This window comes from Pelobates fuscus, chromosome 2 (assembly GCF_036172605.1).
Source record: "Pelobates fuscus isolate aPelFus1 chromosome 2, aPelFus1.pri, whole genome shotgun sequence".
In the NCBI taxonomy this organism is placed as follows: domain Eukaryota; kingdom Metazoa; phylum Chordata; class Amphibia; order Anura; family Pelobatidae; genus Pelobates; species Pelobates fuscus.
Genome location: NC_086318.1, coordinates 135156866 through 135172922, shown reverse-complemented (window position 1 = coordinate 135172922; position 16057 = coordinate 135156866). Strand labels below are relative to the sequence as shown.

Genomic DNA, 16057 nt, shown 5'->3' with positions numbered 1-16057 from the left:
CAGTGTGTATGTCTGTGTGTATGTATGTATCTGTGTATGTATATATCTATCTGTGTGTGTGTAAGTATGTGTATGTATGCCATTAGGTATTTATGTGTGTATGTCTGTATGTCAGTTTGTATGTATGTCTGTTTGTCAGTATATATGTGTGTTTTCAGTATGTGAGTATGTATGTACGTCAGTGTGTGTGTCTGTATATCAGTGTGTGTGTGTGTATCTGTATCTGTGTATGTGTCTATATGTGTGTGTGTCTGTTAGTATGTGTATCTTTCTGTGTCTGTGTCCTTTTGTGTCTGTGTGTGTGTATTCCTGTGGGCGGGATTTGGAGGCAGGGCTTGGAGGCGGGCACACGGGGGCCCAGACCTTGAGCTGTGTTAGGGGCCCCACAATTTCTGATGGCAGCCCTGGGTGCAGTGTATTTATTAGTGATGCAATGTGTGTGTTTGTCTGAGGGGGCGCAGTCTGTGTGAGGGTGGAGAACAGCCTGTGTGAGGGGTGCAGTGTGCGTGTGAGGGGGTAGTGTGCATAGGGTCTATGCTGTATGTAGGTGGGTGAGATGTGAAAATCTTAATGTCTCCCTCTCCCTTTTTCTTAGCTTTTACCAGAGGGAGGGAGGAGGGGAAGACATACTGCTGCAATCCCTGGTGGTCTAGTGGTGGCATGTTCACTTTAGTCTGCAGCTCCTTCGGCTGCAGGCTGACTATCCTGTCCTCCTGCGAGCACAGCGCTGAATTAAAGTGTTGACATGGTAACGCACGGCAGCGCTCCAGCAAACCTGCTCACGGGAGGATCACAGAGCCTCCCAGGCCCTTCCCTCCCTCTGCTGGAATGAAGTGCCAGCGGCCCAGTGAGGGAGATCTTTAATTTCCTCACCAGCCTGAGAGAGGGAGATCTTTCCTCACCAGCAAGGCTGTCTCTGCATGGGCCAGAGGGAGAGATGAAAGGATCTCCCTTGACAGCCTTGGTCCATAGCGATCGAGGCCCACCGGACATTTTCTGCAAAACCCACCACACCGCCCACCTGAAATCCCAAACTGACTATAGTGGTCTATATGACTATAGTGGTCCTTTAAGGCTTGACTGGTGTGCAGATTTTTGTTTAACATATACAGTATATATATATATACACATACTGCAAGGGCATTGTATTGAGTCAGATTATCTGTAATTCCATCCCTTATTCACACACTTTAGGTTTATGTCTATCTATATAGAATTAAAGTGTGTGAATAAGGGATGTAATTACAGATAATCTGACTCAATAAGAGGCCAGTTGCTGTGACTAATAGCTCGCCCAATGTGACTCAGTGAGCAGTTAGTTTCTCCATAGTTGTCTGTCTCTCTCCTGGGTCACCATGCCCCCTCTCTCAGGCTCTGTCCCTGGATCTCCCTCCCGCTCCTTCTCACAGTAACCCGGTGCCCTCACTCCCAGCCAGCCAGCCAGCCAGCCAGCCCTCTCCCCGGCACCCACTCCCAGCCAGCCCTCTACCCGGCTCTCATTCCCAGCCAGCCCTCACCCCGGCTCTCACTCCCAGCCAGCCCTCTCCCCGGCTCTCACTCCCAGCCAGCCCTCTCCCCGGCTCCCACTCCCAGCCAGCCCTCTCCCCGGCTCCCACTCCCAGCCAGCCCTCTCCCCGGCTCTCACTCCCAGCCCTCTCCCCGGGCCCCGCAGGCCGCGACCCCATTGCGCATGAGCGAGATCGTGGAGAGCCCGTGAGAGCGGAGAGCGCCACTCACACTCACCGGGAGGCCGAGCACCAACATGGTGAGTGAGTGAGAGCAGCCCGGGCCTCACACCTGCTGTCTGGGTACAGGGCCAGCCGGGCACCGACTCTCCAGGCAGCCGGGGCTGTCAGGAAACAGGACGCCGGGCGCCACTGCTCCAAGCCGGGTAGTCGTTCTACTCCAGCTCGGGGTCTCAGGGCCTAGTTAGTGGGTGTATTCGCCTGTGTCTGTAGAACATGTGTAATGAGTCCTGGGAGACATCTGAATAAATACAATGAAAGAGCAAAACTGTGAGAGCCAGGCTAATGATAGAAGGGGCTCTGTGTGTGTATATATCATTATACTGTGATTTATTCTGGCTATTCATGTATTGCAAGGTATACACGGTGACAGGTAAACTTACTATTCTCACCAAGCACTGCCTGGCATCTCATACTGTGCTATGGACACTGTGAGAGAGATGCAGATGGTCAGATTCTGAGAGTGGAATCCCACATAAACTGTTAGTACTCTATACATAATATGAAGTATTTCATTGGTCCTGGGTAGTAAGGAATGTCTGGTGGTTTTCACAATAATTGATCATTTTAGATACATGCTATGAATGCAAAACATTGACTCTGGTAAATCATGTTTTGTTGTAATTCCGTATAAATGTGAAATATAAATGTGAAATATACTTTTAATTTTGTTACTTTGACTGTGGTGACTAAATAATAGTTGTAAATAATGAAGTAAAAGTACATTTTATGCCAAAATAACTGAACTGAAAACATAGCAGAATTTTGCAATTTTGGCTTTAAATTATGAAGCCTAATTTTAGAATTCCTGACAATTCACAGTTTAGTGAATAACCCTGCAAATTCATTTTAATATTAATTGATACTTTTAATATTCCTTAGTTTGTGTGTATGTGATGAATGGTTTAGAGGTAAAGTATTGTGTGGATTACTATGTAAAGCCTGATCTTAAGAACTTTTTTAAAGTTGTTATTAATATTAGTAGTAGTATTTATATAGTGCCAGCTTATTCTGCAGCGCTTTACAATAAAATCACTATACAAACTACAATAAGGTTGCATAAAAATTAGCAACTACATTTTAGGTTATTGTGGAAATACGTCTATAATAATTTTGTATTATATATCTTTGGAAGTCCTGACAGCCTAAGTGGTTATTTTTTCTAAATTCTCATGCAATCTACATAAATGCATACTCCATGTCTATTCTGTAGTAAATCTTGCTAAAATGACTCCATTTCCTTTTTTCTTCTCCTGCACCTCTTGTGTTAAGTGTGGGTGCTTGGTTCTTATTCATTTTTATATTAATGTGTACGACTGTTTTACAGGGTTATTCCCTAAAGTGAGAATAAAGGTGAATTTTAAATTTAAGGTTGCAATAGCCAAACTGGGAAAAAAAATCTCTCCGCTATGCTTTTAATTTGCGTACTCTGGCCTTAAACTTGAAATTCACTTTCAATTTTCACTTCAGTGAATAACACTGTAAGTGATTGTTCCATGCAAATAAATGGGAGATCGGTATGTTGCTAAGATGGCTGTATACATGTACACATTTATTTTCAGTCCTTAGTGTAGAAACTGTGCAAAACTGTATTTCTTGTATCTGACCATATGTATGGTTTCATCTATAATTCCACAGAACAAGTTGAAATCCTCTCAGAAAGATAAAGTTCGTCAGTTTATGATCTTCACCCAATCCAGTGAAAAGACTGCTGTAAGTTGCCTGTCACAGAATGAGTGGAAGCTAGATGTTGCTACAGACAACTTTTTTCAGAACCCGGAACTTTATATACGAGAATGTGTAAAAGGAGCATTGGACAGAAAGAAATTAGAGCAACTTTATAACCGATATAAGGGTGAGTACAATACAAAGCTTTGGTGTCTTTTAAGGTCAGTTTGTCAATTGATGGGGATCTGTCACTTTGCAGAATTTGTATATTGTGTGTGTGTGTGTATATATATATATATTCTCACACGTCCTCACGATCTGCATGAGGAAATCCAGCAGCAGACTTTTTTTTAAGGCAAATGTGTTTTTTATTACTTTTTAGTCGTAATTTTTAAAACAGCATAGATATGTAGTAGTAGAACATTTGAAACAACGAGGCTCGCAGGCCTCCATAAACATTGAAAATAGTGAAAATATTAAGCATAGTTAGTACTTTTCTATCAATTGTGATGGACTCGCAGGTCCACTTGAGTGAACCATGGCCTTTCTGAGTATCGTTTCATCAATCCCTGTTGGTGTTGTGTGTTAGGCTTCTGGATGTGTGTATCGGTCTAGGTAGGTGATGTATGCCTCGTTTCCACTGAGCGGATCGGTTCGGGTTGGTACCGTTTGGAAGGTTTAGAATGGACCAGCCCATTCTGGTGAGCATTTCCACTGCAAGTCAGACCTTCAGGGCCATGCAGGGTTTAGAAAAAATGCTCTTGCTGTCCACCAATCAATGGATTGTATAGTAGCTCCGCCCTAACCAAACCGTTCCATTTTCTATGGCCCTACATCTGAAGCAGGACCCTGAATGGATTGGTACGGTTCGCTTGTATGGACCACTTTCATAATGGAAACACCCAAAATAGCGAACCGAACTGAACCGAACCGATACGCTCAGTGGAAACGAGGCAGTAGTGTCCCCAATAATGTCTGTGTGTGTGTGTGGTTAGTCTTCTTCTGTAGACATCCATTCTGTTAATGCGGGGTGTGTTGTGTGGTATGTGTGGGGTGCAGCAGCAGATTTTTACCCAAAGGAAAACAAATCTGAATTCCTAGCAGTCAATATATTTTTTTTCTCAAATTTATTAGAACCTTTTATGCAAAGAAATACAAACAATTGAGTGAACATTTACAGTGTTCTCTAACTTGTATCATTCCAATGTATAAAGTATAATACATATATACACATATGGGCTAATGTCTAAAGTTTCTCGGGATTAGAGAGATTGAAGATACCTTTTATTTAATATTGTAAATTTTAAACTGCTTTTAAAGGGACACTATAGGTAGACCACTTCATCTTATTAAAGTGGTCTGGGTGCAGTGTCCCTTTTGCACTTAGTGCTGCAATGTAAAAACAACACTGTTTACATCGCAACACTAAGTCTGTCTCTAGTGGCTGTCTACCAGGCAGCCACTGGAGGCACTTCCTAGATCATAACTGACCTTTGGTCCGGTATCTGACACTGGACGTCCTCACGCTCTGCATGAGGACATGCAGCATCAGATTTTTACCCATGGGAAAGCATTGATTCAATGCTCTCCTATGGGGAGGCCTAGCGCGTGTGTTATGTGGAGGACTAGCGCATGAGCACCCGCTTGTCGCGGGACCGAGGGAAAGGAGAGTTGACCCAGCGCCGTGGGACATCAGTGCTAAGGAAAGGTAAGTAAATGAAGGGCGGGAGGAGGGGGCAGAGGGGAGCTATAGTGCCAGGAATACAGCTTTGTATTCCTGGCACTATAGTATCACTTTAAGTTCCAATACCACCATGTTAAAGTTGGCCCATATACTAAAATGGGTTTCCAACCTGTTGAACATACAACTATGTATAATAATCCTCTGATGTTGTCAGCAGGTACTTCAGCTCCTGTTTAATTTTTGATTGTAATGGTAATTGGTGATTTTAACAATAAATATTTCCTAAGTATTTTAAATGGAAGAACTTTTCATTAGGTATTTCATATACAAATTTCTTTTGATTAATAGTAGGGTTATTCGCTAAAGTGATATTTCAAAGTGAATTGCAAATTTAAGGCAAAGTAGCTGAACTGAAAGCAGAGCTGAATTAGAGATTTTTTTTTTTTTTCCAGTTCAACAATTTTGACATTAAAGGGACACTGCACTGCAAAAAATAGAAAAATAATCACTCATTAGTAGATATACCCCATCAAAATATGGTATGCATTTTTTGCATTGGGAGTATATCTTAAAACTTGCAAAACAGTTTTTCTGAATTCTTTGCAATCCATCCCCTTCTAACTCAGCCATTACTTCCTGTGGCAGCCAAGTTACAAACTTTTCAATGCAGCTTGTTGAGAAGTATTTGCACGGCAGGTACTCTGAGCAATAACCCATGTCTTGAGTTTAGCTCCACTGAGCTAAATAACTAGGACGTTATAGGATCAGTTGTCTGACAGCCAGGGTTGTAACAAAGTTAATTTATAAAAGTGCCAATTTCTATTGAAATCTGCACTTTTGTCAAATTAATAAGAGGGGGACACACTCTTCAAACATAAAGCAAACTAAAGTGGTCTGGAGTGTCACTTTAAAGGAGCACTTGAAAATATTGTTTGTTTTTTCAATGAAGAGTTTCTTTAAATTTGAAATCTATTTGAATTATCACTTTATTGAATAACCCTTTTAGATGTTATCATCACTCAACTAACTTAAAAAAGTGCTGAGTTGTCCTGTGTGAATTGGGTATGCTAGTTGTATTAAGCCAAAAAAAAAACCACTTTATTTTACTTGGTGTTAGGATAATTAACACATTCTTCTTCTTGTCCAGAACTTTATTTATTTTATTTTTGTTTTACTTACTCTGCATTATTCACACACATAAATTTTTCAATAGCATTTTATGGGGTGAGGGAACAATGATGTACATGCATTTTAATATGAAATACTATTAGAGATTAATTGATTATGTAACTCTTCTCCCAGTACAACATATGTACTTTAAAAGAATACTATGTGGTTAAAAATAAATCTACTTATTTTAACCTTTGTGTGCTCCTATGCTGTGAATTATGGTGCTCCCATTTTTAAATAAGAAAACTGCTATTAAGGGTACCTTTTAGTCTTGTGCTGGAACAGATTGACGTCCACAAGCAGCATGTTAGGTTAAATAAGTGTGTGCGTGTGTGTGCGTATGTATATATATATATATATCTCCATACGGAGAAAGTTGTAATATACTTTTTCTTAATTTAATATTGGTCTAAATTCTTTCGCACTCTGCAGACCCTCAAGATGAAAATAAAATTGGAATAGATGGAATTCAGCAGTTTTGTGATGATTTGGCTCTCGATCCTGCCAGTGTCAGTGTGCTAATAATTGCATGGAAATTCAGAGCAGCCACACAGTGTGAATTCTCAAAGCAAGAATTCTTAGACGGAATGACCGAATTAGGGTAGGTGGGTGAATTGGGCATTTAAACTTGACTTTTATACTTTTTGTCTTTCTAGGTCTGCCTCTGCTGATTACTCTAATTTCCAGTTATATTTGAAATGGTGTAAACATGTAATTGTCTTTTTTTGTTGTAACATGCGTGTTCTGTTTTGATTTTTGCTTTCTATGTGTAACTATCCAAATCCGTTTTTTACTTGTCTGTTTTACATTGTGTCTTCCAGCAGCATGTATGCATGTTCTTAGTTTCATGTGATGTATTGAAAAGCAATGCAAAACAAAATCTTGTCCATACACCCTCTTCAGCTGCCAAGACTCCATTATGTCTGTCTCTCATTAAACAGCCTTTGAATGTGTATATATACAATAAATACAGGGATTGGTGCAGGATAAAACAATTTGGTGCTACTATCACCTGTGTTCACTCCAAATACATACAGAAACATGATAAATTGATCATATAAAAACAGCGAGAGCACTCAATATATAAAATTACCACAGGTAAATCACATCAGGACACCTGTAAAAAATATAAGAAAAAAGACCTTTGAGTTGTGCAGTATATAACCACTTATAATATTTATCTCTATATGGTCCCACTCACATGGTGCTGAGCCACTTGAATAGCTAGCTCAAACTTAAAAGCGTTGTAAAATTTGACGCTTTTACGTCTGAGCCCCATGTGAGTGGGACCATATAGAGATAAATATTATAAGTGGTTATATACTGTACTACTCTATGGTCTTTTTTTTTTTTCTTTTTCTTCTTTTTTTTTTTTTTTTTAACAGGTGTATTGATGTGATAAACAGCTTTTGAATGGTGTCCCTCCTGGATTATGCAACAAACTTTGTAGGTCAAACACCATGGCTGCATTCTACCCTGCAGGAACTTTGTAGACTGCAATAGGTGCCTGCAGTGACCCCCATAGTAAACATGCAAATTATATATTACAAAGCCATTGATTATTTTGCATCATTCTTTTCTTAAAGGGCTACTCCATTACCACTTCAGGGTGGACTGTCAACCTCAGAAAGGGTTACTCTACCGAAACCCATTGTTTTTTGAAAACACTTGATTTTGGTTGCAGAAACCCTTTACATTTCTGAAACTTCTACAAATAATCTTTTAACAGATACTGCATATTTCTCTATCACGTTTAATCCAAGCAAGGTTAGTAGAACCTTTAATCAGTTGGTCTTAAAAATCCCAGGCTGATATCTTGGAAAAGGCAAAGTAGCTGAAACCTCCCAGGAAATTCTAGCCCTCTAAGTGATTTAGTAGGAGTGCTGAGCATGTAGTGCAAGCACTTTCCCTGCAGGTTTCTATTTGAAAGACGTGTGTGCAAATTCTGATAGCTATTCATTATGTTGGAGAGATGGAGACGCAGGCTTGTAAAATGTGTGGCTGCCTTGTATATTAAGTAATATAACCTAGGTCAGAGTAATTTAGTTTAATGTAAAATTATTTGCAGGTGAGTACGTGTTTGAGGCTGTGGTTTTAAAATTTGCACGTGTCACAGATGTTTTTTGTTAAACATAAAATAATTATTTTACTATCACAGTCACATAATTTTTCCATAAGTATTTGCATTACTTTACAAACCAATTACTCATTTTACAAACACCACCTACGTCTTAAATTCACTGTGTGTGTGATGTGTTTATGTGTTTATGTGTTTATGTGTTTGTGTTTGTGTTTGTGTGTGTGTGTGTGTGTGTGTGTGTGTATATATATAAAATCTCCTAAAGAAAACAAATACAAACCTACTAAAGGGTGTTTTTTTTTATTTTCTTTTTTTATTTATCATCCATGCATACGATTCTAGTTCAAAGAAACAACTTTAAATAATGGCATATTATTGTGTTTTGGAATATGGCTAGCTTGCCACGTTTAGGTTGAAATGTAAAGATGCATTATTTTCCTTTCTCCTGCAGATGTGACAGCATAGAGAAGTTAAAAGCACAGCTACCAAAAATGGAGCAAGAATTAAAAGAGCCTGGGAGATTTAAGGATTTTTATCAGTTTACATTCAACTTTGCAAAGAACCCAGGGCAGAAAGGTCTAGGTATGTTTAGATTTCTTTGTGAAATGTTCAGCTAGTGTGCGTTCATATCATAGTGCCTTCAGACATTTGTGTTCAAGAAGCCCAAGCAATGCATAATGTGTTGAAATGTTTTTACATTGTATGTTTAGTTTGTTATTGTTTATCTATTGATAGGCCTCCCCTCCTCTTCTTGTTTGGGTAAGCATAGGTGGTCCTGTGCCAAAGTAGGTGACACTATCAAAAAGTGTCACGTGCAGAGAGAGTACAGTCACACAGATTTTGTCATACTGCAGACTTTTTATTGGAAAAAGCACAACTCCATCAACTTGTTACTTGAGAAAGATCATCTTTATCGGCTGAAACGTTGTGTTGTGCTTGTTCCATTAAAAAATCTGCAGTATGATGGAAATTAGCATCAGTATATTATTTGTATTAACAGCCTTACAGGTTATGTGCAGTCCCTATTGGAAACTATCAAAAAGTGTGGGTTTCCATAGAGTGGCTATGAAATCCTTTTTGTGGAAAAAAAAAAGCTTTGTCATTATTTAAATGTTTGTTTTCTTTGTGAGTAAAATGTATGTTATGCTTTCTTTAGTTATGCAGATAAAGCCAGTAGGGCATAATTAAAATGTACACTCCGGGCCCCTAAAGCACTTGAGGTGCTCTATGTGTGGAGTGCGTACTCTTCCCTTTTTTTTTTTTTTTTTTTTTTAGAAAAAGGGCAAGTTTTAAAAGAAATTGGCACTTTTTTTTCCCCATTAATAATTAACCTTGTTGCACCACCTGAGTCAATCAGACAACAGCTCGTGTTACTTTCTGGTTTGTTTAGCTTAATGGCGCTAAACTCAAAAGGGTTGCAATTACTTACCTGTCTTACAAAGACTTCTCATTGAGCTGCATTGGAAAGTCTCTGATTGGACAGCCACAGAAAGTCTGGACGGGGGAAGAAGGGCAGAGCTTGTAAATGCAGCTTTTGCAAGCTGTTTTAGCTATTCTCCCACTTTAAAAAAAATGCATAATGAAATGCATGCATGTTTTCATTGGGATACATATACTAAATAGTGATTTAATTTGTTTGTTTTTCTATTTAGGCAGTTGAGTGTCCCTTTAAGCACCCCCTCAGATGGAAGACTTTCCAGGGAATAATTTACCTTTTATCTGCCTTTATAATTAGTTAGTTAATTAAGGAGTTAACAACAGAAATTGCAAATACTCATTTGCCTACGTGTTGTCAATAAATATATTATTGAACACGTCCGGATATAAGATGCTAAAGTTTATCTATTACATCAAACTGTGATGCAACTGGGTCTTACAAGTATCCAGGTTGATCATTGTTATGTAGATGTTAGAGAATATCATAACCTGTGCTAAGCAACTATGCACACCCAAGTAGGTGCTGCTGTTTTATAGGAAGAAAAAAAATATATTCTATGAATAGCTTTTATTTTTTATATTTATATATATATATATATATATATATATATATATATATATATATATATATATATATATATATATATATATATATATATAAACTGCAAATATCCCGCACTCAATGTACCAGTCTTGTGCTTGCCTCGGTGCTACCTCAGCCTTCAATATATGCAGATGAAAAGAGTGCACTCGAAAGGTCTTCTTAAAGATATAAACAATTTATTGTGCCAAACTTCAAAGACATACAAGTCGACGTTTCAGTCCTCGTAGGACTTTTTTCAAGACAATGAAAGGCGGGAAAGAAGTGATTTAAATATACCTTACAGGTGATTTGATTGGAGAGTAGGTTATATGAAAGAGAGGCTGTGCAAACGTGAAAGCAATTGCTTAACTATGAGATAGAGATTAACCCCTTAAGTGCCTAATGGAAAGGCCAGTAAGTGAGTGTGGATACGGCCAAGTGTCTAATAATCTGCTCTCGCAAACATATTAAAATACAAGGATAAGATAAGAGCTTCGATATCTCTTATCCTTGTATTTTAATATGTTAATCTCTATCTCATAGTTAAGCAATTGCTTTCACGTTTGCACAGCCTCTCTTTCATATAACCTACTCTCCAATCAAATCACCTGTAAGGTATATTTAAATCACTTCTTTCCCGCCTTTCATTGTCTTGAAAAAAGTCCTACGAGGACTGAAACGTCGACTTGTATGTCTTTGAAGTTTGGCACAATAAATTGTTTATATCTTTAAGAAGACCTTTCGAGTGCACTCTTTTCATCTGCATATATATATATATATATATATATATATATATATAATTTTATTTATTACAAAGAATGTCTTCATCTTGCTTTAAAGGAACACTCTAAGCACCACAATCACTGCAGCCCGCTGTACTTCTTATGGTGCCAGGGGTGCTCTGACACTATCTTGGTGGAATTCGTCAATCCGTTTTAATAAGGTTTGATCATTCACCTGGTTTCCGAGTGCTCGGGTTGCATTTGGTCTTCACCAAAAGAGAAGCCAGATGCCTCATTTTAGCTAAGCCCAGTCAATAAAGAACTGTGCTCATTGGCTGAGAATGTTCAGCTGATACTCTCAGCCAATAATCCTAGTCCTGCATAGCCCCATTTGGCTCCCTTGAAGACAGTAGAAGTGGCTTTCAGGCAGAAACCAGGTAAGTTGTCAAACCATACTAAAGTGGCGTAACGAATTTCACTGGGATAGCACTAGGGCACTAATGAGGCTGTAGTGGTTATGTTCATTGGAGTGTTCTTTAAAATAGTTACTGGTTCATTATTGATATCTAAAGGTAATCTTGTTTTTACTGCAGGTAGTTACCAATGTTAAGTCTGCTTTTAAGTTTTACCCCTCCCCCCCCCCCCCCCCCCCTCCAAGCATAATAACCACTACAGCTGCTTGCAGTGGTCATGGTGCAAGGAGTACCCTGCTGCCTCCAACATTGTAAGGAGCCAAAGCATTTTTGACTTCTTACTTGGGGTCTGCTAGGTGGCACTCCACCGCCTCCACTACTAATGCAGAAGAGCCACAAGCTTGTTGACAGGAACTTCTGTTAAATAGTTATTCCAAGCACCGTGACCACTTCAGTGATTTGAAGTGGTCATGGTGCCTCCATTCTGTATGCACAGCTTTCCTCTTTAAAACTTTGCACATACAGAGTTTAACCCCTTTGCTGCCAGATGTGTAAGTTCACCTCCGGAAGCATAATACTACTAATACTCATTAGACTACCTGGAACAAGACTTGCAGACTGGCTAGTGTCAATTCAATTACATCCATTGCTTGAGAGCAATTTGCTGACTATGTCAGACAATGAATGACCGCCGGAATGACTGCTGTGCAGAAGCGGGTTGTTGTCACTGACCATTGGGGGACTCTCTGTGCCTAGTTTTAACCCAGGTAAGAGGGCAAACCGTGAACTATTAAAAAGCAATAATAATAATAAGTGTACAGGCACTTCCAACCAACAGATAAAATCTATAGTGTGAACAGTGCTTCCCCCAGCACTGTAAAATATGTAACAAATAAATGGTGATTTTTGTTTTTATTTAAAACGGTGGACTATAGTGGTTATGACCCTTTTAACTTTCCTGTACTGAGCCCTGCATCAATGCTTAGGAACATCTGGCTCTCTAGAAGTAGTAATTGAGGTGGGGATTGGCGCCCGACAGACCCCAGTTAAGAAGCCAAACGGTTCAAAATTGATTTAATCCTTTATATTTTGGGGACGCCAAGGCATCATTGGCACCAAAACCACTGTAGTGGTTGTGGTGTTTGGGGGGACCTTTTAGTGAAAAAAAGTGACATTTTAGTAAGCACTTCTTTACGTAAAGACTGTTCAGTAGGTTAGTATTTGTGTAATTCCTTTTGTTTGTGTTTATGTATACATTCACTCACAGTGGAGCTCATGTACATTGTAATGATTTTGGAGCAAACATAATGAAAGCCACTGAAATTGGTTTCCATAATTGTTGTCCGTCTTAGAACTGTTTTCTGCCATCTGATACTTGCTTTAATGTTTCTGGGATGACTATCAATTATTTATTTTTTTATCATCATCACCAGGTCAATTACATATGTTTGGAAAATCAATTTATAATAATTTTGTGAAATGTCACTTTGCAGATTTAGAAATGGCCATTGCCTACTGGAATTTAGTTCTAAATGGACGGTTTAAATTCCTAGATTTGTGGAACAAGTTTTTGTTGGTAAGTTTTCTGTTAGGAGTTCAAATGTATATTTGTTAAGAGTTTAACATGTGTATTTGTGTAAAATAAATATTTTTACTTTACCAAGAAACTTACAGTACATGTGTATGGTAATGAGCGTGTTCTAGTGATACTATATTTATATATTTTATAGATTCAGGGTTATTGAGTTCTGAAGGATAACTCTAGAATATGAAACTTCTCTTCCTCACTAGGAGCATCATAAACGATCAATACCTAAGGACACGTGGAACCTCCTTTTAGACTTCAGTACGATGATAGCTGATGATATGTCAAACTACGATGAAGAAGGTATATCTTTCTCCTTGTATTTAAAATAACAAGTGCTGAAGTGACATCCTCTTTGTGAAAAAGAAACAGAAAAACCCAATGGGTTGAGATATGTTATTCTGGCAAGTTTTAGGAGCCTATATTAGAACTTGCACAGTAAAATAGTGCAATAAGTGAAGAGTAATGAAGTCTACTTTAAAAGATATATTGAAGTTTTGTGCTCCTTTCCATATCTGGTAAAGCAGTGTGGGAATAGAAGTTTGAACACTGTAAGCAATTTTGCTAGTAGCTTTGCTTGCTAAGTACTGCAGTGTAACGTATTTGCTATACACTGTATTAGGCTTTCGTAAAAGGACTTACCATATGATACTTTACTGGGGTGGGGAAGTAAAGAATAAACATTGCGGGTATTTTATAAAAAAAAAAAAAAAAACATTCTCAGACTCAATTTGGAAGCTACAGGCTCTTGATATTCTGCAAATGTTAATTTACAATAGATTGCCAGTTAACTTAATTTGCTAAACACTTTGGAAATGTTGCCTACAACTGGTATGATGAGCCTCACCTAATTCATGCTTCGGAGCCATATACATATGGAAAACCTGGTTTACCTTGCCATTGGTGGAATTTTTAAGAACTCAGCACTCAATTGGGCAACAATTTGGCGAATAGTCCATAGATGATTAATATGCATCTGTTTCCTTCCTTTTGTAACTAAAGTTTGTGATTTTTTTTTTTTTTTCTTTGTTTCTTTCTTCGTAGGAGCATGGCCTGTTCTTATTGATGACTTTGTTGAATTTGCACGTCCTCAAATTGCAGGAACAAAAAGTACAACAGTGTAGCACTAAGGAACCTTCTAGAATGTACATAGTCTGTACAAATTAATGCAATGGAAAATTGCACAGTCAATTTCTTCTGGCTGGACTATACTGAAGATAAGCCCTCAAAGCAAGTCCAGAGGGTTGAAACAGACAATTGGCAACATCTTAAGACCATATCGTATTCCATTCTTTTTGTGGTTTGGGCCTCTGCTAGCCTGGAGCGCAATTTGCCACTTCATATTTTCTAATTATGGATTTCATTTCATATCTGTGGACCATCCTAGCCTCATACTCCCATGAATGAAAAATGATCTGACGTTTTCATATAAATCAAGATGCCTCCTCCATCTGCTAATTACATCACAGCCTTGATGAAACTATTTTTTCCACCTAATTTTTTTTAATTTTTTATGTAGTTTCAAAGAAGGCTGTTGGTTGCACCTTTTTTTTCTTTCCCTGACATTGGAGGGAAAAGTGGGTTTGTATCATTTTTTCCTTTTGGATATAATTTTACATTGCTAAACTTCCTTGTGTGTACCAAAGGAATTGTTTTTTTTGTTTTTTTTGGAAGGGGAAATGGCTTGATTTACAGCAGACAAAAAAAAAACCTAATTGATTTTATTAACATTCGTTCTAAACATTAGAGCATTCAACCATGACAGTTCACTGTGGTATGAAGGAACAAAGTAACACCGTTTTCTTGCCATAAGACAGATACACTTCCAAACCATGCCTGTTTTACAGTGTATGATGGTATTCTGAGGTCATTATACCATGCAACGTGTTTGAATATAGGTATGTGGGATGAAGGTATTTGTTACAAAGTTCCTTTAAAATCATACTCTTTCACTTTCAGTATGTTTAAACTTGGTTGCCACTTTTGTCATTAATATTGAGATAAAAAAAAATGAACGCTTATGAGTGTCTGTTTAAAAAAACAAAAAAAAAACAACAGAGACTTTTTGCCAACATTCTACCCCCCAGCCCCTCTGCTTTCTCCTCTTTGCTATTCAGATTATCTGCTGGAGCTGTTGTTGGACAAGTCCTGCAGGAAATGGGTACATAATACGGATTTACTATACAGATCTGTCTGCTCAGTAGGAGTGTGAGATGGGCATTTACAAAGTAAATGATAATGCGACTCCGTTTTATGGTGACAATGCTTAGAATAGTAGTAAGGGCCATGTGTTTGTTATTTGGCACTGACATTTTAAGAAGATTGCAGAACAATTGAAATGCTTGCAAAAGACATCTTGTCCGAGGATTCTGCTGATTCCTTTTGCAGTTAGCACCCAGTGTACCATTATACTGCTGGGTCTGTAAGAAAATAACCAGAGTACTGCATTTTCTTGTGACATGTGATATAAGAACATTTAATTTATCTAAAACCTTTTGTTTTGTTGTCCTTTTTCTAACTGCTGCATTGTATCTTCTTATTTTCTTAATCTTTCTTTAGGATAAATGACTTATTTACATAACCTGATGTTACTGAACAAGTAACATGTGCACAATTAAAATGTGGTTAAATCCTTACTGAAAAGTCTTTTCTCACCCCAAAAAATATATTTTATAGACATGGGCATAACATTTTGTCCTGCTGATATGCACAACCATGTAGAAATTAGGGTTTTGTTTATTTCCTAAAACAGGGACACTCCAGGCACTGAAACAACGTCATCTAATAGGAGGCCCTCGAAGGCACTCTTACCTTAAGGGGTTCTTGAACGATTTCACCCCAAAGTTGCCTCCAACACCAATGTCCACTCTACCACAGGCTGCTTCTGAATTTTCATATTCAGGAAGCATGGAGTACTGGCTGTCAGCTGACGCTCTCAACCATTTTGTGACTCCCCATTCACAAAACTGG

At 38.3% G+C, this 16057-nt stretch overlaps 1 protein-coding gene across 2 annotated transcripts; it reads left to right on the top strand.

Moving 5' to 3' along the window:
* Positions 1-1665: 1665 nt before the first annotated feature.
* DCUN1D1 (defective in cullin neddylation 1 domain containing 1) lies at positions 1666-15583 on the top strand. Of its 2 annotated transcripts, none has more exons than XM_063442711.1 (7): positions 1666-1765; positions 3384-3600; positions 6700-6868; positions 8799-8929; positions 12996-13078; positions 13294-13390; positions 14132-15583. In XM_063442711.1, exons 1-7 carry the CDS (start codon positions 1763-1765, stop codon positions 14209-14211), a joined length of 780 nt encoding a protein of 259 aa, XP_063298781.1. In that variant the 5' UTR covers positions 1666-1762; the 3' UTR covers positions 14212-15583. The 2 variants fall into 2 exon arrangements, with proteins under 2 accessions (XP_063298781.1, XP_063298782.1); XM_063442712.1 differs by lacking the exon at positions 1666-1765 and adding an exon at positions 1794-1891.
* The last annotated feature ends 474 nt before the right edge of the window (positions 15584-16057 follow it).